Genomic DNA, 27,496 nt, shown 5'->3' with positions numbered 1-27,496 from the left:
ACCGAGTTCCTATATAAAAGGTTTAAATTGCCATTCTATCTTGATGGGAACCATAACAAATGAAAATCATTAAATTTTACTATCAAATTGTTGTTTTATTCCTGCTGATTTTGAAGAATATCCAAGCTAAATTATGTCCTGAGGGACTTAATTTTCAGCCTTTATTTCCTAAGTCAGTATCTTCCCTTGGATTTTTGGGAGGATTTCCAAATTACTGTTAAAAAGATTTACGCAATCCTTGGAGAAAGAGTTCTGCTAACCATGAAATCAATGGTCAAATTACCAGGATTAAAAAATAAGTTTTTACTTAAAAACATATGCTAATGGGAGAAATATGTCAAGTTGTATTTTAGAATAGAAACCCAAGAGTATGTAAACATAGTGGGCTTCCATAGAGTCTAAGAGACACCCTTTAAATATTTGTTGACTGAATAAATCAACAAGAAAGCAGCATTAAGAGCACTAAAATCAGCAAGAAAGCAGTAATGCAAGTTTCTTATAACCATGAAACTTTAAAGACACATCCCAAGGACAATTTACTTAAGGACACAGGCCTTACACCTTGATACCAAGGGTGGGAATGTACATCGAGAGGGGTTCAGTAGGAATTAGCGAGGCTCAATAATGAGAGGATTGCCTAGACAGCCACCTCCCTTGGGAAATAGCTAATACATAATAGACAGTGATAAATGTTTACTAAATGGTATAGTTAAATGCAAGGTCTGTGTGGAAACATGACTTTTTTCTATTTTTCCCCAAGGTCTGTGATAAAAGACTATGTTCCTAGGTAAAGTCACCTTATGATATGCTGCTTCTAGCACTTGTACCTCAAACATGTGGAGTCAATATTAGTTCTCCTTCTAAAGATCTTTATCCTACAGAGACTTAAAGCCATAGGGGTTTTTATGGCACAAGCTGCTCTCGGCTGCCTTTGATAATTCATGGAGCAGTTATGCTGAAATCTCAGTGTGTGTACAAATTACCTGAGCGTCTTTTTTAAAATGCAGGGTCTGATTCATTGGGTCTGGCTGGGGTCTGAGCTTCTGCATTTTTAACAAGCTCCTAGGTGATGTTCATGATACTGGTCCATGAATCACACTTTGAGCAGCAAGGTCAGAAGAAAGAGATGGATTTCTAAGCAGTTAGAATAAAAAGATGTGATGAGATGGCAGAGCACTGGATCTTGACTCAGAAGACGGATGATGTGAATACCATGAGTCACTTGACTTTTCTGAATCCAAATTTTCTCATTCAAGAAATGAATATAATAACACAATAATACCTGCTGCATGGGATCGTTGTGAGAATGAAACTAATAATGTTATGTGAAAATTTACCCGAGCATATATGGTAGCTATTCATTGCTGAATAAATGGTTGCTGATCCTAAAGAGTATAAATATAAGCACACAATTCCGCATTGGTAACTGGTAAAGATGGGGGTACCCTTCAGCTGTGTGCTGTTTATCGTTTCCGGGGTTCTATTCTTCATTCCTCTTCTTTTGCCAGTTACAATGTCTAACACTTAGTAAGTGGTCAGTGGTTGTGGAATTGTCCTTGTAGCATGGTTGCCAGTGTACACTTTTGGCTTCAAAGATAACTGATATCAGGGTGATGACCCAGTGTTTCTCCATGGCACGAACAGGAAAGAGAACTGTCACCCAAAATAATGGCAATAACTTTTGGGCCTTGAGTCCTTTTTGAAACTAGAAGTGTAATCACTGGGGAGAGGACTAAAATGAAGGACATGGACCCAGCCTCAATTCTCAATAAAAATAGGATAAAATAGCTGATCATTCTTTGCCAGCCAGTAGTCACAGTATTTTCTAATTTTGTAAATTATGTATACAATGTATCTCTTTGCATTATATAAACAAAGACTAACATGGGCCATTTGGCTGGCTTGTCCCTGGTGGGTAGCTCAGCCACCAAAAGGAGGCCATCCTGCACTGGTACAACTAATGCTGCAGGGGCTCAAACCGTCTTTCACATCGTTGCAAACTGTCTGCCTTGCCACTGGGTAATGCCCCCAAATTGCTGCTCTGAGGGTCTAACTTGCTGGTTAACAAACTTGTAAAATATTAAATAAAACTCTCAAACAGTGCATAGCAGGAAATAGAAGGTAGAAAAATCAGTGTTAATACCTTGCAGCACCATTTACATCTTACCATCTCTTTCCACTGATAATTCAGACAAAAACTGTTAACAACTTGGGGCAGTATGGTCAATTCATTTGCAATAAAATCTAGAGTGAATTGGTTAATCTTCACTAAAAGAAGTAAGATCTTAAAGTCTAATCAGAGGATTTAAACAGAGTTTTATTAAAAGATATTCTTTTTCCACCCTTATAATCTGTAGATCCCAGGAGAAAAAAGAAGAGGCCATCACCTTACTGAAGGATTCCATTAAATATGGTCCAGAGTTCGCAGATGCATATTCAAGCTTAGCTTCATTATTGGCTGAGCAGGTGATTACTTCCATTTAATTTTACATATTTAAAAAAATTTACTGTTGAATGTATGAGTTAATAGTACATATTAGATTTTTGGTACTGATGGTTTAGTTTATAAGCTCGTATTGGACAATTAATTTCTATGTCAGTTTTTTTCTTGATAGAAATTACAAGCCTAGTATTCTCACTCCAATATTCTCTGTGTAGTGTAGGTGCTCTTGAGACAAAGATGATCCATTATAGGCCATTGATATATTCTCTATCACTTTGGGACAAAAATCTGTCAAGAACAATACATGGTATTTGCTGGTTTTCTTACTATTTATCATATTTTTTCTGGGGAATTATCAATGTACTAAGATCTCTAAACACAGTGTGGAACCGATTACCAATCATCTTATAGATCCTATGTCTTAATACCTATTAGAAGATCACAGAGGTTTATAGGATGGGCTCCTAAGAGATAACGTTTCTCAGGACATAAAATAGAGGAGTATTTTGATTCCCTTGTTTCTTTGTGTCTAAATGATTTGATACCACTTTTCAGTGACCTGAATGCATGCCCCCAGATATGGGGAAACAAATGTAAGTTGTCTTTTTTAAGTTGATGATGTTGTTTTGTTGACACACGTAAGTGCCCTCAATAATTCTGCTATCCCACAACTGCCAGATTGTCTTAAAATCAAACTCAACCTTTGAAAGATACCCTGCAATATTCAGTTGGCTTGAATGTAGTGATTTTGATATTGCATGTCAGATACATAGGGATGCAATTTGCATTTGAAAAACTTTGGAGGTTTCAGCAGGAAACAAAATCAGGACATTCTATGGATATTTAAGTGTCAGAAATGGTAAGCTTAGTTATCTCTCTCATAGTTTCCATTTAGTGTAGATGGGCTTTAGCAAAAAGCCCATGTCCATAGTGGGTAATTTTAATGCCAGTTTTAGCACAATATTTAAGCTAAAATGATGATGGTCATGTACTAGGGTGTACACTGGCAGTCCGCAGCTGTCTTTGGCTTGTGCTGAAGCAGACACAGTAGAAGTTTTCCAAAGATATTGACTTCCTCACTCTTTCCTTTGCTCACCTCATTCTGGCTCCTTTATTTTCCTAAGACCCTTGCACTGTGTCTGCCTGGCTGGTTGTCTTACAGCTGCTCAGACTGCCAAGACTGCCGCTCTCAGGGCGTTGGCACTGTCTTCCCTTGGCATGCAACGCTTTTCTCCTCTATATCTTAGAGTTTCCTTCCTCATGTCATGCTGATTTCAGCCCAAATATTACCATCTCAGAGGGCTTGTCTGTGATGACTCATTCTAAATAGCAACCACACACTGCCCACCACGTTCTCTCTCACCTTGCCCTGCCTTACTTTTCCCCATAACATTTATCACCATTTAACATGTATTGGTTTGTCTATGATCCTTCTCCCACTACTAGAATTCTTAACTCCGTGAGAACGGCTATCTGTTCTAGTCACGGCCATATTCCCATGCCTCTCACATTGTATGCAATCAGTACATTTTGAGTGACTAAGTGAATCAATACGAACTGAAGAACATGTCCCTCCAATCCATCACTGATTCTAAATTTACTTTTATATTACAAGGAGGGCTGGGCACGTGGGCCACACTGTGTTGTGACGAAATTGTGCCTTAGCCCAAAGCTCCTGCCCTCCACCGAGGGACCACATGAGGAATAGCCATTTGAAATGATCGCTGTGTCAAGGTCGGGTCCGGGATGGGGTTGAGGCCAGTACCCCTACATCATCAGTGGCTCCTTCCTGAGGACTCAAGGGAGGAATTTCTCTCATGTCTCAGGATTAGGGAAGGTTAAGCTTCTGAATTACAAGGTTTTTGTTTTATTCTTAATATAATGCAGGAAAAATCTTGCAAATGCTAGAAAGTTTACCTCTATTTCCACCCCTTCTCGCCTAACAACCAGTCTAGACTGTATAGTTCTCTTTTCTTTGTGTGCTGCTGTTACTCCTGAGTGTATTACTTTCCTCAGTAATTGATTTTATTCAATTTATGTTCCACATTTTTGGAAACTGCCTCAGTTTCTTTGTGGAACAATGAGGTATAAGCAAGTAAATAAATAAGTCATTGCATTAATAGTTCCCTTTCATATCTTTTTTCACAACTCAGCAGGGCAGATAATAAACATTAAGTTTCTCTTCTGGATGGAAATTACCCCTTAAAGTAAATGACAATATCACTTACCAGTAATAATCACTCATATGTTGTTTTAGGGGAGCTCTTTACAGATATTCACACAGTTTCTATAATGCCATCTTTTCTATCTCACCCTCTAAATCCTCTCTATTTTTCAAGATCCAGTGCACTTTCCACTTTTTTCCCCACCATTCTTCCACTTCCCCATTGCATGGCGAGTTGTATTTCCTTGGAGCTGCTATACCATTTTTGGGAACACGCATCAACTCTCAAGCTAATCATATATTTTTATTTCTTGAATTAATATCTTGAACTATAATTTAAACATTTTATCATGTTTATTTTTCTCGCAACACTGCATGTTTCTTTAAGAAAAGCAGCGTCTTCTTTGTATACACATTCCTTCTCTAGGGTTTAGGATAATTCACTGTATACCGTAGGTCTTCATACAGGATGTCTTACCTTCAGTTACCTTGGGATTCATTTACCCTGTACTGTGCTATTATGAGCATTTGACAGAGAAATGGGACACTAGGTTCTAGACCTCACTTCATAGTAACCAACGGCACAGACTTGGATGAAGAGTACTTTACCTCTCTGGGCCTCAGTTTCCAAATTTGAACATTGATGAATATTCCATATTTTCTTCACTGTATCTTATGCCTCTTTCATTTCAAGTTGTCTAAAACAGTCCCATTTAACATCAACTAAGTGCTAATGAATATTTTAATAAATCACTTAAGGCTCCACTCTAATTAGTGCTATTGTTTCTATACAAATAAAGTATTAATATGTTAATATTGTGCAAAGAGATTTGCTTTGATAAATATTCAAATGTTTTGATTGTATTCCTTTCTTAAATTAATGAACTCTAAGTTCATGAACAATTACTATTTTAAAGATGATTGAGATGTTTAGTGACCTTGAAATTTTTTAACTCCATTCTGCAGTATCTTATTATTAACAAATGTTATAGAAGGTAAAGGGACTAAAAAGGGCAACATATATAGTTGTTCCTTAGTTATGTCTAAAAAATGTGAAATGCCTTATTTAAAATCAAGTACGTGATAAATTTAATTTTTTGTGAATCACAATGGCAAGTTGATATAAAGTTATTACTGCATGTCTCCTACTTGAAGTCACAAATTTTTTGTAAGAAAATTGTGACTACCACCATGATTTTTTCTTACCTACAAAGGTCGCAGTTTTTGCCAGTCTCTCCTACTGTAAGGTTGCATGTAAAATGCTATGAGATCTAAGAAGGTAATTGAAGGACGGAAAGGTTCTCTCTTCTGCCTTTGGGCAATTGATTTTAACATCAAAGAGGCAGAGCAGCCATTGGGCACAACGCAGGCCTGCCCTCTCTTTCCACATCTTGTCTTCTTCGTGTTTTGAATTCTTTAGTAATAAAAACAATGCTTCAGATACACCGGCAGGGCATAGAGAAACTACTGGGGAAAAAATGCACCTAGTTTCACATTCTTTGGCATCAAATGAACTCATTTCTTGGTGACACAGCTTTATTTAACAGCATGCCTCAATTTCAGGCACCCGAGGTATTAATATACGAAAATAATGTTTACAAACCTTAGTCAAGCTGTGACACTCTTGTGAAACTCTTCCCTCACAGGTCACCTTCCAGTGCCACCTGTGCATATGCACAGTGCATGCTTACTGTGGCGGTGGGCCATGTAATGGTAGGAAAGTCTTTACTACACTGAGCTGACACCTCCAGTCCTGTAATTTGCTCCTTGTGGGCCCGGCCCAACAGAGAGCTTGCTGGGCACAGGTTATAAGCACAGCAGTCTTGTCACTTCTCTAATCATCTCTTTTCTAAGCTAACCCCACTTCTCATAACTTGTTCCTCTTTTACCCTGATTTCCAAATACTTTTCTTCTGGTCATGTTGATTTCCATGGCCTCTGAAGTTTCCATGTTCTCTGTGACAATATGGCTCCCAAGTTGAACTGGCTTTCTAATCTGTAATTCGTAAGTTCAGGATGGAAATAGAAATACTTACTTTCTTGTCTTGAGATCCTGTGTCTCAGCTATATGACATCCTAAAAAGAATAATGTTAGTTGTTCAGCATCCACATGGTGCTCTGGCTCAGGGTGGAGATCCAGTCAAGTGAAATCCCTAAAAAATTTAACGGTCCATTACTCCAGTTCTCACCCATTTTGCAAGCAAGTTTTTATGACCTGTATGAACGGATTCATTGTTATGTGTATTTAAATTCAACTTCTTTATATCAGCCTGAAATTGCAGGTGTTCTAGGATTTTTTAAATCCTTTCTTCTACCATTCATTGTATTAAGTATTCTTTCCAGCTATTTCAATTGGCAAATCAAATAAGAGTAACTTCTAGTTACTTATTTACATTTTTGATTAAAAAATGTTGCCAAGATCCATAGCAGGTAGAAAACCCCACATTGTGTCTATAGAATCTTCTGTCCAGGTTGACCTTTATTTTACCCAAGAGGCTTTAGCTGCAGTTATCCAACTTTTGGTTAATTTATCAAATTACATTATCGTCTGGCTCACCTCTGTCAGATTTGTCTACAAGGAAGTTGTCAGAAACTTGTCAGACACTTTCTGAAAGGCTTCCCCTGATCTAAGGTTGTGATTCTATCAAAAAAAAAAAAAAAGGAAACAGGTCCATTTGGCGTGCTTTGCTCTTACTGTAAGCATGCTGCTGTCTGCAGATACCATTTCCCATCCTCACTCCCAATGAAACCATGAGTTTAATAATCTTTTCTAGGATTTATCTGGGACTTATCTTGTGTTCATCACTTGGAACCTGAGGGTAACAAGTAAGTCTGAACACAATAGAGAATCTGAGAAGGGAACATTGGATACATAGGTTAGTAAGTCTGACAAGACATTATATGGTGGAACACATTAAGGCCCAGAATGGAGCCCAAATTTGAAATTGATAGATAACAGAAAGCAAAGGTTAAGTATCTGAGGAATGGGTTTTAAAACATGTGAGGAAGAAGAAAATCCTGTGGAAATATGTAGGGTATTTTGGAGGAGCCTTTTACTGCATTCTGGTGTGAGTAGTTGAGAGATTTGTTTCAGGGAAGAAGTGCGAGAATGGATGAACTGTATTGTGGGAAAAGATTCCCTTTCTACTTAGAGACTGTCTGCATGTGAAGACTGAAAGGTAAAGAAAAATAGAAAATTAAGAACTGCAGGTCAGAGCACTTGAAGGATTGAGACGACACATAACCACTAATAGCTATGGGGAAGCCAGGCAGAAGCAGGATATTAGGAAAGGAGGAACTGAGATCAGCTTCAACAATTTTTTTTTCAATTGCATAAATTATATAAATATAATGGAAAGTGAGGAAAAATCAGAAAAAATAAAATATAGCTTTCATCATAATATAATATCTGGAAGTAACAAATATTATCTTTTTTTAATATCCGCAGGTTTTAAAATTGACTTATTTGTTTTCATACTTAGATTCACATATAGTTTGTATCCTGTTCTTTTCACTTACCATTAGATTATGCATAATATTGTACGTATTTTCATGGTGCTAAATGGCCTTCATAAAAACCATTTTAATGGCTACATACCAGTTTATCAAAATGATGCATTATAACTTACATAATAATGTCTCAGCTGTTGGTCATTTGGGGTGTGTGTGTGTGTGTGTGTGTGTGTGTGTGTGTGTGTGAACTTTTCCTTTCTTATGGCTTTTTAAAAAACAGTATTTTCAATCATTTCCTAATGATGGATTCCTAGAAGTAGAATTCCCATATCAAAGAGCATCAGCATGTTTCATGGACATACTTGACTAAATTGCTCTTGGGGTACATTACTAAATTGCTTTCCAAAAGAGTGGTACCAATATGCTCTGTCACCAGCCGTGTACAACCTTTGCATCTTAAACGTTAGTGGAACACTTAAATGAAAAAAGCACATGGACAGATGACAGTGAGAGAGATCAGGGCTAGAAAGATAGATTTTAGGTTTTATAAATGAAAACATAGTATGAGTAGGTAATTTTTCTGAGGGGAAAATGAAGAATAGTATAGAGGGTAAAAATCTTTAAAGATTTTTTTTCAGCCTTTCATTTTATAGATAAAAATACGACGTGTACAGAATTAAGTGCTGCTGAAGGTCATGCCAATAACCAGTGTCAGGACCCAGACTAGGGCCTGGTCTCTCAACACTCCCCCACGGCTCTTTCACTGTATGATGCTGGGTTCCCGTGATTGGACTATGGTAACGGGCCACCGTAAATGAGACTGTGTGTGCAAGGGGCCAGAAGGGAGTAAAGAAGTGATAGAGGAAACCCATGAGGGTGAGTTGTCATAGAAGTTAGAGACATGAAAGGATCCAGATGAGAGCTGATGTCCCTCTGTGTCTATTGCAGCAAAGAAGAAAACAGCACAGAAAATAAACTCTTAGATTCAAAGTCAGGGTGGTCTGTGGCTTGCTCCTCTCTTCTGGTTCTCCATTAGCATTCAGAACTGGCTGTACTCCAACTTCACAGATAGAATCGTAAACATTTACAAGCCCACCATCATTTTTAACCTGCTTACTCTTTCCCTAGATTATAGAGCTTGCATTACATTAGCAGTAATGGAAGTAAAATTAACATTGTTTATGACTCTGACCCACTGCAAATTATGGCGAGCCCCAAGTTTATAGCCTATTGAAAAACTCATTTAATTAATTTGATAACACTTAAAACAAAATATTTTCCTTTCATGTATTTTGGGATATATGACTTTACCTGATACAAGAATGAAAAGAAAATTGGAACAAGAAAATATAATTTAGAAGTATAGATTAAAGAGTATGAGGTTCAGGGTCAGTTTCTCTCCTACACATGCCACCTTTTGGGAAGATTCAGCCATGTATAGCACTGCATATGTGGCCAACACAACTTGAACTGGACCCTACCTTAAGAATTCATTGATTTATTTATTCAGCACACATTTATAGAACATCTAGGTACCACCAAGCATTAGAGATTGTTGAAGTAGCAAAGTATGGGACTTATTCTCATGGAACTTAGAGTCTAGAAGGGAAGGCTACCCCTAAACAAAGAATTACATTCTTGGCCTCCCTCCCCAATATCTAACACAATTGTGACAAATGTGCAAAGGGAAAGTACCAGTGAGAATGTTAAGGGGTCCTAACCTAATGTCAGAAGGGGTGTATGGGCAGTGGGTCAGTGGCCAACGAGTGACATTTAATCTGATACTTGAAGAACTTATAGATACTAACTTGGTAAAAATTAATAAGCTTTCTGGCCAGAGGGCATAGACAACGTGAGGGCTCTGAGGTGGAGACAGTAGAGGTGCCTTTCTCTAATAGAAAGAAAGTCATGGGACTAGAAATGCCGAGAATGAAGATGAAATGGCGTGAGAAGGAACCTGCAATTCTAGGCAAGTGTGGGTTTTCTCCCTGTTCCCAGTCTCCTGACAAAGCTATACCCCTGTGGTTACTCATTCTTGTCATTCTTTTTCTTTCACTTCTTTTATGATTCTTGGCATTTCCTCCTTAAAATGTGTCTCTCTTACTGAAATTGTCACAGGGTAGTGTTGATCTTAGTCTGCTGTGTGATAAGAAAATTCAGGATCAGAAATATCTAACATTTCCTTGGTGAAAAGGAATGCCAAGTTAATTGATTCATTTCAGTTGAATGTGAAATAGAATTAGACATCAAATATTGACAGCACATTTCTCATAAATGTCCATGTTGAGTACATAATGACTGATGGGTGGAAAAACTGTTTTGTAAAATTAAGTAATAAATAAATAAATAAATAAATAAATAAATAAATAAATAAATGCCAAGAAGAAGCCGAGAAAGCAGGTGTCTCTGCTTTATGCGTTTTGTGTGTGTGTGTGTGTGTGTGTGTGTGTGTGTGTTTTAAATGTGGGTTCCCCACCCAGAGCCAGTTCTCCTTTCATCACCATATATTTGACCCCCTTTGCCCTCTTCTTCCATCCCCATTTCTCCCTTACCCTGTGGTAACCACCAAAGTGTCTGTATCTATGAGTTTTTGTTTGTTTGTTTATATTGTTCATTTGTTGATTTCAGCTTTATGGTTTGAACTGCTGTATTTTGAAGAGTTTCTCAGAGAAGTCATTGACATGAGTTTAAACACATCTATTGTTTCTAAACTTCCTAGGTTTGGAATAGTAAATAAAGTCATTTGTTAGTCATAATAAAGTTATGTGTTTTCTGAAAGATGGCAGATGTTTAGTGTAATCTTTCCCACGTTTAATTTTGTAGTTACTAGATCTCTAGTCTCTTCAAGAATTCAGGTCTCTGTCCAAGATTTCAGCAACATCTGATGAAGGTATAGCAAATCTGTAACCAATACTTCCTAGTGCTTTTCGTCCATATATTGTTGAGTAACCAGTGCTTTGCTAGTTAAGTACACTGGGACTTGTTCTCAAGAGATCTGGATTTAAATAAACAAAATAAAGTCATTTGGTGGATGGGGAGGTACCTTATGACTCTGTGTGCTCACATCATTGACTAGAGTGGAAGTATTTCTAGGAAGCAGTTTCAGATGCATGACCTTAATGTCAGGGCATGAGGACAGCTTTCCAACCCACATCTCTGCAGGTCCTTCACCATTTTGGACTATTGTACCCTATACCTTCCATACAGTAAGTACACTTTGTTACAGGCCACTTATTAAGCTGGCTGTTCACAAAGTGTTGACTGGGGATCCCTGAGGTCTATGCAATTTTCATAATAGTACCAACAAGCAATTTACCTTTTTCATTCGCATTTTTTCATGAGCATACAGTAGTTCTTGATAGGCTATATGATGTGTGCACAATTATGAAAAAGCTATTAAAATGTTCTCTCCTTTTCAACTAAACGTCTACGTGAGGCCAGATTTTCTTCATATACTCCAACTAAAAAACATATAAAAACAGATTGAGCCCAAGAATAGATATGAGAATCCAACTGTCTTCTATGAAAGAGATTTGCAAAAATTTAAAATAATGCCACTATTCTGACTAATTTTTTTTGCTGCAGGAATATATTTTTCATATAAATTTGTTATGTTTGAGTTTATTATCATTTTAATGATATGTTATCATTTTAATGATAATGTTTGAGTTTATTATCATTTAAATACTTTAAAAATGTCTCAGCTTCGTTTCTATTATGGCTAAGGACTTATAGCCCACATAAACAAAGCTCTTTGGGGTCCTCAGTGAATTTTAGAGTACGAGAGTCCTAAAATCTAGAAGTTTGGGGTTGCTACATTAAGCCCATGTCTGTTTGTTCTTCTGGTTGCTGTAAGTTCAATTATAAGAAATTTTTCCAAACATATCAGTTGATCCAAGAGAGTAAATTACAGTCAGAGTCCCCTTTTCAGAAGATCTACTTTTTACTTTCCCTCCTTGAGGTAAAAAGCATACCATGTTGGGTAATTACAGCTTGTAAAAAATGGAGATGTTGACTATGTTTTATCTTTCCCTTAAGGCCTATTTTTATTTCAGCCCCACTGAAAATGCTTTTGAGCCTTGGAGAGAAGCCCAAGGTTGCATGCCGCCCGTTTTTAACCACTGCCCTCGAAGGCTGATTTCATGCTGAGGCAGCGCTTGGTTGAAGACTCTGATGTACAGCAGAAAGTAGTTTTTGTCAGAACCGTTCTCTGGGTCCCAAGGGTTATAGAACCCTTTAATTGAAGTGGTTCTATAAATAGCTATGTTCATTTTCCCTGGATCTCACAAATCAGTAGAGACTAGGAATGGTCACACTTAGGTCAAGACATCTATCCAGGAGAGGTAAATGAAAGTGTGTGCGTGAAGTTGAGCTTCGGGGATTAACTACTGCTCCTTTTCAAGATAAATGCACTGCCCTTCCAGAGAATGTGGGATTTATTTTAAATAAACCTGGAAGGTATTTTTCTTCTGCAGCGGCCATTCCCTTTCACTTTTTAATAAATGAAGTTAGTCATTCCATGAAATTTACAGTCAAGTGAAAGGAAAAGGAAGGCAGATATTGAAGACATTTTTCATAGAGTCAGAATCTTGAGGTAGCCTTTGGGGGTTTCCAGGGGTACAGGGATGCGATTACTTGCTACTGATATGCATGGTCTTTTAAATCCCATTCCGTCTTCAGACTTTGGAAATTGAATTTCTAATGGAAACCCAGCTTGTAAAGCCAAAAGTAAGAGAAGTTTTAGATGAAAAGGTGATCTCCTTGTCTGTTTTAGAGCCAGCAAGAAAATAGAAAAAGAAAAGTAACATTACATCCGATACAACAGTAGTTGCATTTGAAAAGTGTTGTTAACTGTTGTATTTGACTTCAGGAAGTTAGAATGTAAAGACATCAAGTTTACTCCTATTCAGAAAAAACACCTTTCACCTCTTCCACAGTTTACTTATGAAGATGTTTTTAAGATCTCAAGCACCCACGGATTTTTTTCAAGCACATCTGTATGTTATACAGCTACTGGAGTTAGTGGTAATCAGCATCCTCGGACATTTGACAGGTGTAGAATATCTTTCCAATCATAAGTCTGGATGTCACTTCTGGTTGCCTCCCAAGTCCCTTGTGCTTCTCCCCTGACACTGTCACCATACATTGCACTATCTCCTTCTTGTCTGAATCTTACTCAGTTGCCTCTGAGGGCAAGATGTGTCTGTCTCATTCACTCGTCTGTCTCAACTATGCACTTGGCATATGGATAATTCTCACAAAATATTGAGAGGATGGATAGATGGATGGGTGGATAGCCCAAAGTGTAATTGTTTCTTTTGGTGCCAGATACACCCTTGTTTATTTCCAGAAATATTGCTTTTATTCAGGGTTTACCAGTTCCCTGTATGTCCACCGAAAACCTACCGTGTTTCCCCGAAAATGAGACCTAGCCGGACAATCAGCTCTTAATGTGTCTTTTGGAGCAAAAATTAATATAACACCCGGCCTTATTTTACTATAAGACTGGCTAATATAATATAATATAATATAATATACAATATAACATACCCAGTCTTATTGTACTGTAAGACCGGGTATAATATAATATAATACCAGGTCTTATATTAATTTTTGCTTCAAAAGATGCATTAGAGTTGATTGTCCAGCTAGGTCTTATTTTCAGGGAAACAAACATGGGTAGGTTCGTCTTTGTCCCTTGTATCTATGAGATCTTGGGCAAGTTTCTTAATGAATTGGTACTCAAGTTTCTTCATTTGTTAAAAATGGTGGTTAATTAGGTTCTATTACTGTTCTTTCCAGCTCTAATATTCTTTTATTTCCAGTGCTAAAAATCTCATTTATTGTATTTTTAATAATTGTTTATTTTATTTTATTTTATTTTATTTTATCTTACCATGACTGTGCTAGTATGTGTTAAAAGTGTCATGTAAAGTAGCAAACTCGATCCTATAAAAATAAAGATAGTGTCTAACACAACACTGGTCAGATGGTAACACTGGAAACTCAAGATTTTTCAGGAACTGATTATCCAGTTTTGGATTAGCCAGGGTATCCTTTCTCTGGTTGCTGCTGAGATATTGTTTATTGATCTCTGTATCAGAAGGTTGATTAAGGAAAATTAAAAGAATAAAACATCCAGGTTAGTTACTTATTTCTCACTTAGAGCTACTTAAAGAGGTTTGCTGGGAGAGGAACTTGAAACTGTTGGCTCAAATGCCCCTTGGACAGGGACCTGATGTCTGCTCTGACTGCAGTAATAACTGACCTGAGCTCAGAGCATCTGTACTCACCTCTTTCATATGCTGCTCATGAGTGGTCCTCGTTGAGTACTTGAGGGGGACATTGTTTATAATACTTGATAACAAAGAACAGTGACTTTTTATTCATTTGACTGTATGTCACAATATCCTGCTTTATCATTAGGTAGGAAAGCCAGGATTCATCCAGATCTGAGTGACTCAAAAAGCCCGTGCTCTCTCGCTAGCTTGTATGGCCTGGGAACGTACCTCCCCAGCTGACTGTAGGCTTGAAGCATTTCTCCAAGGCTGGACTGCACTGAATGATTTGAGGTTGAGAGATCTTAGTCTCCTAAACACCTAAAATGTGCTAGAGCTTTCATCCAAAAAAAAACACCAAAAAACGTTTGATATAATTTGTGTTCTGCCTGTCCCCAATTGACACACATTCGCACACTCATAAATTTACTAATCCTTCAGCAGATGGTATCTTCATAAAGTTTTTCTTCCATAGATTGAAAGGAGATATTTGGAGATATTCATTCATCTTTATCCTTTTTGGAGTTTGATAATTTGTTGAATTTGGCAATTAGAAAATGCATAGTTTTAGAAACATGGCTCTCCATGCTTGCTGGACTATGGATTTATTGTTCAAATAAGTGAAATTTGCCAACTTCAAACCACATTTTATCTCCAAAATGGTATTTAATGTGTGGATGGAAAAAGATGGCATTGGTCATTCTACAGAGTGTAAAATCTACTTTGCTTTTCTGGGTGAGATCAGATGTAGGCTTCTTGGCTTATTGCTCAGCACTCAGAACATTTTTATTCACAAGCTAAGGTGTCATGTCTGAGAAAACCGATGCTGTGAATTCCCTTTTCATTTGTCTGGTTGAATGCTTAGTACAAGTAACTTGTGATAAAATTATGGACAATGTTCATGCTCCGAGCATATTAAAGGAAAAGTTTTGTGATGTGTTTTATGCAAGATGATTTCCATTCACCTGACCTTCACAGCAGTCGTAGGAAACTGTGAAATTGTTTACTTGTGAGTAATTGTTAGAACCTAGGCAGCTTTGATTCATTAATTAGGTGTTACTCTCCATATTGTAAATTACATGGGACACGACAATCTCAGACAGTTATGAAAAACATACCTAAAAGTGAATTCAGAACTATTAAAGGTGTGGTAACCTGAGTATTTACAGGAGTAGAAGACCAGGGCAATTATAAAATGATCCATTGAAGATATAGCAGTTGATCTGGGCCTTGCCACAGAGCTAGGAGCTGGAGGTGTGTCTTTGAGGAGACACATATTCCTGTTGGAGGGAACACATTAGAGATAGAAAGCTCAGGTTGGATATGGGAAGTGGCAAAAAGTTTGGAGGGCTATAGAAATATTTCAAGTAAGAAAGAATAAGGCAAAGCCCTCCCGTAATCTGCATCAGCCTCCCTTCCTTCCCCACTAAAGCTCCCCAACTAAACCATGCAGTGTAGGTAAAAGAGAATGCTGGTTCTGCACATGCAGTAGGACAAACATCCCAGGCCACCCTGTCTCCCAGGCAGACCATCACCTGGGAAGATATTCCTATATGGATGGATCACCCATTTTCATCCAGAGAATTACTGGGTGGAAAGCATCATTCATACAACCATTTTGAGCTTTTTTCCCCAACTATAGGACAAATCCTTCCAGACATAACTTCTTAGTAAACATCAACTGTTTGCCCTGAAGGAAATAAACACACATATGAATTGTAGGTATGTGTGCAGTTAGCACTGACTTTGATTCAGACAGAGTACGTAGTGTTTGATGTCAGTGCCTATTTCACAGTAGGTGCTCAGTAAATTATTGTCTGCTTTTCCCATTTCTACCATTCAGTTTACGGTTCCTTTTTAAAACTTTCTCATTTACTTTTCTCTATTCTCTTTTAAAGGAGAGATTTAAGGAAGCTGAGGAAATATACCAGGCTGGAATAAAGAATTGTCCAGACAGCTCAGACTTACATAACAACTATGGAGTTTTCTTAGTTGATACTGGTAAGTGAAATGGAAGAGAACCTGTTCTGTTGAGATTAGATAATACTTCCTCTCTCTCTTTCACTCTCAAGCAGAATGGCAACCACCCAAATAATTCCTCAGAAGTAAAATTCCCTGGGCTTGGCCGGACCCTCACACTATTGACAGTCACATTAGACCATGGGGCTATCATTTCTTTAAATCTTGGGGCTCAGTTCAGTAAAATCTACCCAGTTCTTATAAGGATAGCTCTAAGGAAAACTCCCCAGGTGGCAGGACTTTGCCTTGATGATTTAATGAGTAGCAGTCTTCTCTGAGTATCATTTATACAAGCTTATAAATCTATGATAATGAAATGTTCCTCTGCAAGAATGCACAACCTGCCTCTAGTTAACTGGCAGATGGCAAGTACTTTCTACAACTGATAAAAAAAAAGCTCTCAGAATTGTTTTATTGTTCCTTACATGACATACATTACAGAGACTGTATTGTAATTGTTACAGTATTCTTATACAACAATGCTATGTAAAATACATTTACTCCATCTTATTTAATGCAAAACTTTACCGAGCGGGGATTCTGTCTTCTTTATGACTTGTGCCTCATGTGCTGTTGGCATGTCATGAACACTTTACAAAGAATAAAAAGATATTTTAATTTAATGCAAAAAGCACCACTTTGTTCTCGTTGACTATTACACTACCTGCTCTGCAGTAAAATTTAATTTTAATTATCTCGTCAATATGAAATACTTGCAAGGGTCTTTATTTTCCGGGAAGTTGGGAAGTTCTTCTGTTTTATAGAACATACATTTATATTCTGATTCACTTAAGAAACATGGCTTATTTTGGCATGTAAAATTGTTTTGTAGTGCCACCTGCTGGTTCATTAACAGTGTAATGGTAAATTTGGTATCATAGAGATGTGAAAACCAGAAGAGACCGCCTGTGGCCTGGTCTGGTCCTCTTCCTTCTACTTCAACAACAAAAAAGTAACACCCTAATCCACACCCCTGATAAACCTCGCTGACCACGATATATATCTGTCCACCACTTCCTTTGCATTCGTGTGTTCTACTGGTGAAATTCTCCCCATCGTCCGTAACCTATTCCCAGATCTATACGTACCTAGAGGCATTTTTGGCCCCTCCTACTCAAACTTGCATTCAAAGAAGGCGCACTTGCGAAGAGGTCTGTGTAGGCAAAAACATTCCATTCCATATAGGATTTCAGACCCTTTTGCAGTTTAGTCACTTAGATCGAATTTCACCAGACAACTTCTTTGGGGAACCTTATCAGAATAAAGAGACTTGATTCCTGTTTAGGCCTTGACCCTCACTTGCCCTGGAATTTTTGTCACGTCTCTTCATGTCTTTGCACTTTAGTGTCTCTATCTGTAAAGTGATAATTTTGTTTGTTTTAAAATATTTCTTAAATTCCAAGAGGCAACTTGAAATTTAAAATAAAAAATACCTGCAAGAATCATAATATCACTTCATTTAGAGTGTTTCAAAATACACAATGCATTGCATAAATGCAAGGTGGTATTATTATTATTATTATTCATTATTATTATTAAAGACCCATTAAGTAAATACCATTTAAACAAATGTGTATGACTTAAAAAGATTTTCAAGATACAGCTGACACATACTTATTTAAAGCAGTGCCTCACTTACTATGTTGCAGTATAGTAACTGAGACAGACCCTCAGAAATTGCTTTTGTTTGTATCATAGCCTATTCTGTTTTTTATTTTTTGTATAACGAGAAGCAACAATATTTTGTGTAAGTAAAACTCAACTGATAATCTCAAAATATCATATCAGCTAGTGCAATGGCCAGAAAACACTTTTACTGAAATAATATATATATATATAATAAAAGAAATAGGCTTTAGTTGCTATTGCTTGTTTTCACTAACGTCTTGGAAATGGGAATGCATAGAGAAATGGTGCAAAGTTAGGCAGTGACAAGAAGAAGCCAAAATGCAAGGTAACTTACAAACTGAATAATTGATGGCATGACTCTGTAAGACGAGGGATATACATCAGAAGAGAAAGGAAAGACCTTGTGTATTTTGTGAGTAAGGCATGTTCTGCTCTTCCCAACCCACCACTGGTTACAGGTGCTCCAGAGAAAGCAGTGGCCCATTACCAACAGGCCATCAAACTTAGCCCAAGTCATCACGTAGCCATGGTGAACCTGGGGAGACTCTACAGATCTCTGGGAGACAACAGTGCGGCTGAAGAATGGTATAAACGGTAAAGTTGTTTTTCTTTACTTTGTAAGTTGCCCAGAGACCTCTGCAATTCCTCATCATTTTTAATTTTTTTTAAATATAGTTGACATACAATATTATATTAGTTTCAGGTGTACCACATAGTGATTCTACATTGATATACCTTACGATGTGATCACCATGATGTCTAGTAACCATCTAATAGTTATTATGCTATTATTGAGTATATTGTCAGATTTTTATTAGTTAATTGGAACAGACATACTCTCAGAACACTAGTAAATGTTGCCAATGCAGGCAGTACCGACTCTCATCTCCAAAGAGAACAATGCAACACTGTAAATGGCGTCCCCATTAATGACGTTTTTTGCCTGGTGGTTAGAACATGGTGCTAAACCAAGGTTGGAATTTATTCCCACTTGAACTAGTGCACTGTTTTCTGAAGTTATGGACTGCAACCCAAACCACAAATAGTTTCCAAAGTGGATACAGATAAAATATTGTACATACATCCAAATGAGTCTATCACCATTCACGGAAAAGATCCTTGGGGCTCAGTTTCCATATTGGTTGGTCACTAGAGAATTCTTATGGTCAGAGGGTGACACCATGATCTTCTTTTTTTTTTTTTTTTTTTTTTTTTTTTTTGTCAACATTCTTCTTGATATAAAAACAAAGACCACATTGGAGCAAAGTATCAAACCGGGACACAGGCATCCCTTCCTCTACGTTTTAACCTTTGGAAATGTACCTCTTAGAAGAAAAGTTTTAACTCGTGTTTCTCAAACTTCAGTGCCCTGCAGGTGACACGCAAAGCTGAGATATTATCACCCTTGGGAGCGCTGTATTACAACACTGGCCGCTATGATGAGGCTCTGCAGGTTTACCGGGAAGCTGCGGCACTTCAGCCTTCTCAAAGGGAACTCCGCCTCGCACTGGTGAGTAGACGGACTAAAGAAAGTGAAGCTGGAAATGAACGCACAACATGCAGTACAGGGAGCAGTAGGCAGGAAGCCTCAGAACGGGAACTGGAATGAGATAATATAGCCATTTACGAATATTCATATAAGCAATGTTAGAGCTCTTCACAAAAGACATGGGTGCTAAAAACACTTTTAAGGGTTTGTTTTGAAATAATTTCAAGCTCACAAAAATTTGCGAGAATATTAAATAACTCCCATATACACCCTTTCATCCATATGGATTAGTTTTTAGCATTTTGATGCATTTGTTTATCATCCCGTCATGTATGTATGTTTGTGTGTATGTAAATATATGTATATAAAGAGGGTGCCAAAAAATATATATACACATTTTAAGAAAGGAAAACTGTATTAAAATTGTAGTATTCAATGTACTGATAACAAAAGATGAATACAAGTCACGTTTGACTTCTGCAGTTACAAGAGGTGCTCAAAGTGGTTACCATCAGTGTCCAGACACTTCTGATTACAGTGAACTACTGCTTGAGCAACGGTGACCAAAGTGTTGAGTACATTTTTTTGGCACCCCCGGTATGTGCATGTTTAGGCATGTATGGGTGTGCATATACATTTTAATACATGTTGCTTTTTCCTGAGCCATGTGAGAATTATAGGTCTCATACCTTGTATTTCCAAATACTTCAGCTATAGTTCCTAAGAACAAGGACATTCTGTAACATAACCACAGTATAGTTATCAAATGCAAGACAATTAATAATAGTATTTTTTTATTTTAATTTTTGGGTCATTACTCTTCCTTTTCCTTAGATTTGCAATAAATCAAACTTATGACAAACAATGGTCTGTTCAAACCATGGGAAACCATTTCTCTTTTGACATATTTAGTCAATGTTTTAGAAAAGGCAGTCATTTCATTGGATATCTTTGATGCTCCTGCCATTCATGCAGAAATGCATGCACGTACCTAAATAAAGAAAGCAAGAAACAAAAGGCAAAAAAAAAAAAAAATGAAAGCGTATAAGCTGTGGTAATTCAGCCCTCTCTGTGAGTCACAAATAGATGCCGAGCACTTTCGTCTGGGGTGTTTCCTGAATGCTTCTCCTCAGGGATGCTTTATTTGATAGAGAAATAACAAAGTGTCTTCTAAGCTGAGTCCATGTGGTTTTGCAGGCTCAGGTTTTGGCCATGATGGGTCAGACAAAAGAAGCTGAAAAGATGACCAATCACATTGTGTCAGAGGAGACTGGATGCCTTGAATGCTATCGCCTGTTGTCAGCCATCTACAGCAAGCAGGAGCTCCACGACAAGGTAGAGAGGACACTGTTTGGAGTTTGGATTCGTGGGCAGAAAATGGACTGTGCCTAAGTGGCTCTCCAGTCTGCCCAGTTACAAGGCTGGCAGTCTGGAATATCGTGGGTTTGCATATGTTATCTTATGGATACCTTAAGATAAGATACCCCCTTAACTCCTAAGTGGTCCCCTTGAAATAATATTTTCTTGGCTCATGCTTGGTTTGAAGATTTTATGTGGTATTATCTCAGTTTTCAGATAACTCTATAAAGACTGACATTTGTATGTGTTATCATTTTCCGTGTTCCTCCAAATATATTGTTTATAGAATCCCCATACCAAGCCTGTAAGGCAGGTCAGTGACCCTGTGTGGCAACCGTTATTGTTTCTCCCCATTTGAAAAGTCACATAACCAGTAAATTCGTGAACTGGCTCAACAAAATACCGGGGATGCCAAAAAAAACGTACATACATGACTTGTATTCATCTTTTGTTATTTGTATATACTGAGTATTGCAATTCTAATATAGTTATTTCCTTTCTAAAAATGTGTATATATATTTTGGGCACCCTCTGTATTGGTTAGATGCTGGCTATATGCCAGACACTGTGATAGGCACCAGGAATAAAATGGTACAAGACACCCCAAAAAGTCATTGCCCTTTTCCACAGAGCTGACAGGAGAAGAGGAAACAGAGATTAAACAAGTCATTACAAAACCAATGTAGATTATATCTGTGCTCAGTGATGTCCTGAAGAGGAACGTTGTCTCCAATAAGGATATAATTGAGAGACTTGAGTGGCCTACAGAGTGACGTGACAGTGAGGACAGAGTGATGAATAGGAGTTATTAGGCAAACAAGGACAGTGAAGAGAGTGCCAGGCAAGAGAAAGCACGTGCAAAGGCCCTGTGGCAACAGTGAGTGGCCTTTCTGAGAGATGGGCATGAGGGAGCAGGCTGCACTATGGGATGAAGCCACAAAGGTTGCTGGGGAGTAACCCTCAAGACTTGGAACCAGGACAGAGTCTCTCCTTATCCTGGAAGAAGCTTTGGGGTTTTAAGGAGAAGGCAATATTATCAGTTTTGTGCTTTGACGGGATCTTGTGCTGCAGGGTTGGGGAAGTGGGTGCTCGGGGCAGAGTGGGCACTGGGACCTAAGTTGGAGGGGCCAGACCAAGATGTGCTTAGGGCAAGCCATTCAGCCCTAGATTTTGTTTTCTTTCCACTGGGTTATAAAACTTCCCTTTAAAGTGATCAGGGAGATTTCAGTGTCAATATAAGTGGGAAATCTGGAGTAAAGGGAAATTATTTTGTTAGGGCTACATTATTTCTCAGTGAAAACATCAGAAAGAATGAAGAATGTGTTTTGATTGTCACTCACCACACCAGCTAATACATAAGAACAAAAAGTATAAATTTTATCATTTAAATTAGTTTTCTTTTAGTCTGTATTTATTGTCTTAATTTCCAACCTGTGCAGGCACTTAACGCTATAGACAAGGCACTCCAGCTGAAGCCAAAGGACCCAAAAGTTATATCTGAACTTTTTTTTACAAAAGGCAACCAACTAAGGGAGCAGAACCTTCTGGACAAAGCTTTTGAGGTACAAACACAATAAAATTGAATCCGTATGTTATTAAACCCAATGTTATAAATCCATAGATTAAAATTAATATTCCCTCAATCTTTAATGAAGCATATACTGTAAAATCTAAACTCATTAGCATGTTTGTGAATTTTCTAATTAATTGACATGATGTTATATGTTTATTTTTTATAATTGAGCCTCTGGTTTTTGACTGTTCGGAGTTCTGCAGTATTTCCTCATCGTTTTCTGAATTATCACCTTTAACTTGATCTTTGAAGCATTCCACGTTTTGCCTGCAATCTACTTCCTCTTCTCTCCCTCTCTTGCTTTCTTTCTCTCTGTGTCTTCAATAAGCTTCTATACCAGCTGCACTAGTGTCTGAATAGCTTTGGGCATTTCTACACCCTCCCCTTGTAACACCCTCTCCACCCACCCAAAACCCTCTGCAGATTTCCGCTCATCTACCAACACGTAGCCTGTGTCCTCCTCCCTCAGGAAGCCCTCTGTACCATCCTTTACCTCGGTGACTTTGTTTCCTCTGAACTCTTAAAACACCGTCTCTAAAAGTTGTTTGAAAGTATTACATATTATAACATATTCTTACCCAACCCCCACACATGTATGCATGTAGTTTAGCTCCCCAGTTAGATTGAATTTTTTCTTGTAGAGAGGGCAATTCTATGTTCTGAAACATAGTATGTTGCATCTTTTAGGTGTCCAATATCTACTGCTTTGGAATACAATTGATACATGATTTGAAATAAAAAAGACATTTACAAACATAGATAGAAATACTACAGAAATACCATACATTTTCTTTGTGCCTGGTAAAGCCACGAGTTAGAATTAATGAAGTAAAAAAATTTACACTAAATATATCATGGGAAAGTCAAATTTCAAGCGATGTAATTGTTTTTGAAAATAAGCAGTGAGTGGCCTTTAAAATATTATAAGAAAACACATGTAAAGGTATTCAGAAAACCTAATCTGATGTGAACCCTTAAAACAGAAGTGGTGGCATATTTGAGGCAAAAGCTGTGCATTTTTCTCTGCATTGTGCACATTTTCAATGCTATTATTCTTAAGTAATTTATAACTAACATGACAGTTTAATGATTAAGTAATCATTTAAATATGAATATTTATATGGGATCTATATCTTATCTTACATATTGTACTGAAAACAAAAGTGTGTTCTAGTTGTTTGGCCAGTGGATCACATAATCATCATAGAGTAGCTAGATTGATGAAGAGTAGATGTCGGGCCACTGACTAGTAAGAGCAGCTGAAACGTGTTAGCACCTTCATATTATTCCCATGTATTAAGTAATGTGATCTAAATAACACTCATGTAAGCAAGACATGGTCATTGTCTCCATCTATAGTTGAATAAATTGAGACTCAAAGGTTGTGTAACTTGCTCAAGGTCACACAGAGGATAAGAAATGGAATGAGGATTTAACTCTACATCTCATCTACACTGCATCTCATCTCTGCTGATAAAAATGAAGACATACTCCTCAGCTTTATTTTAGCAGCTTCTTAAAATCATAGTCTTTTTAAACATGCTCTTTCTTCTAAAACTGACATAAGAGGAGGGATGAACAGATTCTCATTACTTTATAGACCTGTTCCGTTGAATTCTTGCTAGTGAAGATAGCAAGGAGCATTAAAACTAGACACACACATACTTATACTTAGTTTTGTAGTTGAATGCTTTGTAAAGGCAAGACCAGGAGCCTTTAGTTTTATTTAAGGTGACCACTCTTAAAACCAAAACTCAGTGGTGAGCTTGCCTTTGATGCAAAACAGCATGCAAAATATGAACAATATACCTCACAGATATTATATTTAATGGAATGCATGTTGTTCAGGAAAAAAGTATTTGAGGGTTAGGTAATTTTCTTCAAACACTGAAGATCTTTCCTATGGCAAAAGAAAAAGAAAAGCTTTCTAATGATTAAAACCATCCCCTAATCAAATAGATGTCTTTAAACAAGTGATGAGCACCCTGTCACTGCACGACTTTAAGCATAGGCTGAATAACCAACTCAGTGATAGTGTGAAAGGGGCTACTGCAGTGGGCTTAAGCTATTTAGGAAACTACTCTAAGATTATGTGATTGTAAAAAATTTTTCTTACAAACTCCATTTATTGTGAAAAAGGCCAAAAAAGCACCATTTTCTTGCATATCAGTGGGAAATGGTGCACTATAATAGAAATTACCTGGATTCCCTGCAGGCATCTACAGTCTCTTTGAGTCCAAACGTTAGCTCTGCAAGAAAATTACACATTTCAGTTTCCTCCACCTTATGATTATCAACTTTATAAAATAATAGTGGACTAGAAGTGGCATTCATTTTCTGAACCATTTAAATTTTCGCATATGAAGAAAGTGATTTCTACAATTATGTAGTGTTTAAGACGGGTTCTCGTTTCCTGACCTGAAGATATTTCTTATGTATTTAGAGTTATAAAGCAGCCGTGGAACTAAATCCAGATCAAGCACAGGCCTGGATGAATATGGGTGGAATCGAACACATCAAGGTAGGAGAATAATTCACTTCCAGTCGAACTGGGTTTTTCCCTTTGTGTTTTCTCATTTCTGTGTTTCTTCTCTCTTAAAAGATTGAGAAACTATTAAGTTCCTCTTTGAATTATTTGAATATGAAACACATAGTTGTTTAAAAGCAAAATTAGCACCATTTATGTTCACTTTGTATTACCTAGACATTTAATATCATGAAGCCACTTAAACTTAAATCCATATAAATATTGTAATAACTATGTATGGTGTCAGATGGGTGCTAGATTTTTGGGGGGTAATAGGAGGGCGTTGAGGGACAGAGTGAAAAAAAAAAGAAAAAATGAACAAGAATAAGTAAACAAACAAATATATCTATATAAATTAGATTCCATGATTTTATTTGTCATAAAGAAAATCATGTGTACTTAAGAGAAATATCATCACAGAACAGATAAAATCTGCTTATGTGAACGAAAGCCTTGTTTGGAGTTTAGTGTAGCTTATTTTCCTGCAGTTTAACTTGCCATCAAGAGAAAGTGTTACTTTAAATATTACTTTACTGTTTCTTATACCTAATGTATCTTTTATTCCCTAACCTTTTACTGAAAAACACGTTTGCTTGTTTGTGTCTGTTTTGTTTTGTCTTTTCAAAAGAAAAAGCTAACTTTAGGTGAATTATTGAAAATGACCCTTGGGGCGACTATTATCTACAACTAATGAAGTCAGAGATTCACTGTCATTCATTTCTTCACCCATTCATTTGACAAGCATTTATAGAGAATATCCTATGTGCCAGGTACTCCTCTAGGCACCGCGAATATAGCAGTGAACAAATAAGCCCAAAATTCCTGTCCTCATAGAGCTAACATTCTCGTAGGGGGAGACAGGCAATCAATCAATCAATCAATCAATCAATAAGCAAGCAAGCAAGCATATACATACATGCATATATACACACATAAAATACATCCGATGGTAATAAGAGCTATGGAGAAAAAAAAAGAGAGAAAGAAAATAGGAATGCCGGGGTGAGGGTTAAAATTTTAAATTAAGGTGGTTAGGGAAAGCCTCAGTTAATAAGTGATATTTGAGCAGAGACCTGAAGAGAGGAAGCCATGTGGCAAAATAGGGAATGAGTATGTGCAAAGGTCCTGAGGTGCAAGTGCTCTTGCTGTGTTTGGAGACTAGGGTGGAGGCAAGTGAGAGAAAATGGTAGAAGTTGGGGTTAGAGATGTCACAGGGCTAGATCGATCATGCAGGGCCTTGAAGGGGACTGTGGGGTCTTTGACTTTTATGCCAAATAAGTTGGGGTCCTTGGAGGCCTTTGAGCAGAGAAATGCCATTATGACATGTTTTTAAAGGATCACTCTTCTTTAGCGAACTTATTTTCAGACATATATCAGTCTTTACCCTGATAAAATGCAACATGGTGATTAGAATTTAAACAGAGGCCTAATAGGGTTTACTATTAGGAGGAAACTGGTCACTTTCATAAACACAAAAAAACAAAAAGGTGATCCTTGACTGTAGAGAAGGGAGGGGACAATGGGAGAGTTACTTTGAAACCATTTCCCTTAATCTAACAAAGGAACATAGATGGTGAATCCAAGTATGATATCTTTCAGTACCGAATAACCAGAGCTCTGATCCTAATGATATTCTAAGCTGTCAAAGAAGGAGTTTACTTTTAAAATAGTAACATTATAATTTTAAATACTTTAATAGTATATTAAATGGTTACATTTTCAAATAATATTCTCATTATGTTTTTATATGGAGTGAACCTGCATTTAAAACCATGAGGACAATTGATAATTAGAAAAAGTAAAATGAATATACTCAAGAGTGTCCAAAAAGTCTGTAAATACAGAGACAATAGTGCATTTATTGTACTCTTTCAGATTAACAAGTGAGCACATTACTTTAAATTTAGTGGTACTTCCCCTTGAAAAGGTGTCTGGCAGGTGAAGAAGGATCTATTGAGTGTTTTATTTTAAAGTGTAACAAACACACTGATAAAAACAATCAGTATATATTGTTTTTTTTTTATCTTTGTTGACGTCACATATTAAGAGAAGCATATAAAATTGTCACGTTTGTAGTTTTAGAATGGTCTAATATCAATGAATCATATGTTGTAATCCAATATACATATATAGACCAGGCATATGGCTTGGATGTGTTCATTTTTTATTTATTTATTTTATTTTATTTAAGTATAGTTGGCATACAGTATTATATTAGTTTCAGGTGTATGATATACTGATGTGACATTTATATACATTACAATGTGATCATCATGTCTGGTAACTATCTGTCACTATACAGAGTTATCACAATATTATTGACGACGTTCCCTGTGGATGTGGTTATTTTGATGTCACCATTACGATACAAGATTATCATTATGAGGCCTTCAAGACCAGTCATCCACTTTCTGTGTCTTTTTCATTGCCAGGTAGAGTGTACATCAGGCAGTGTTAATCCTATTCCTGAGCCTCACTCCTTACCTGAGGCTGGGTGAAGCTTAGGAAGGACTGAGGGCTATGGTAAGAGGGAGAGTTGGAATAAGGATTTGCAAGGAGGTGA

General features: G+C 37.2%; 1 protein-coding gene across 1 annotated transcript in view; it reads left to right on the top strand.

Annotated features, from left to right (window-relative positions):
* TMTC1 (transmembrane O-mannosyltransferase targeting cadherins 1) overlaps window positions 1–27,496 on the top strand; it is a 234,329-nt gene that overhangs the window by 203,588 nt on the left and 3,245 nt on the right. Inside the window, exons 13-19 of the mRNA XM_081058527.1 lie at window positions 2,358–2,466; window positions 16,236–16,338; window positions 18,444–18,579; window positions 19,351–19,495; window positions 20,672–20,809; window positions 22,273–22,395; window positions 24,850–24,927. Of these exons, the coding sequence (XP_080914653.1) occupies window positions 2,358–2,466; window positions 16,236–16,338; window positions 18,444–18,579; window positions 19,351–19,495; window positions 20,672–20,809; window positions 22,273–22,395; window positions 24,850–24,927 (832 nt within the window). The remainder of the gene's footprint in view (window positions 1–2,357; window positions 2,467–16,235; window positions 16,339–18,443; window positions 18,580–19,350; window positions 19,496–20,671; window positions 20,810–22,272; window positions 22,396–24,849; window positions 24,928–27,496) is intronic.

The sequence above is a fragment of the Rhinolophus hipposideros genome (assembly GCF_964194185.1).
Source record: "Rhinolophus hipposideros genome assembly, chromosome: 9".
Taxonomy (NCBI): Eukaryota; Metazoa; Chordata; class Mammalia; order Chiroptera; family Rhinolophidae; genus Rhinolophus; species Rhinolophus hipposideros.
The sequence above is the reverse complement of the archived record's forward strand: the minus strand, read 5'-3'. Positions and strand labels throughout refer to the sequence as shown.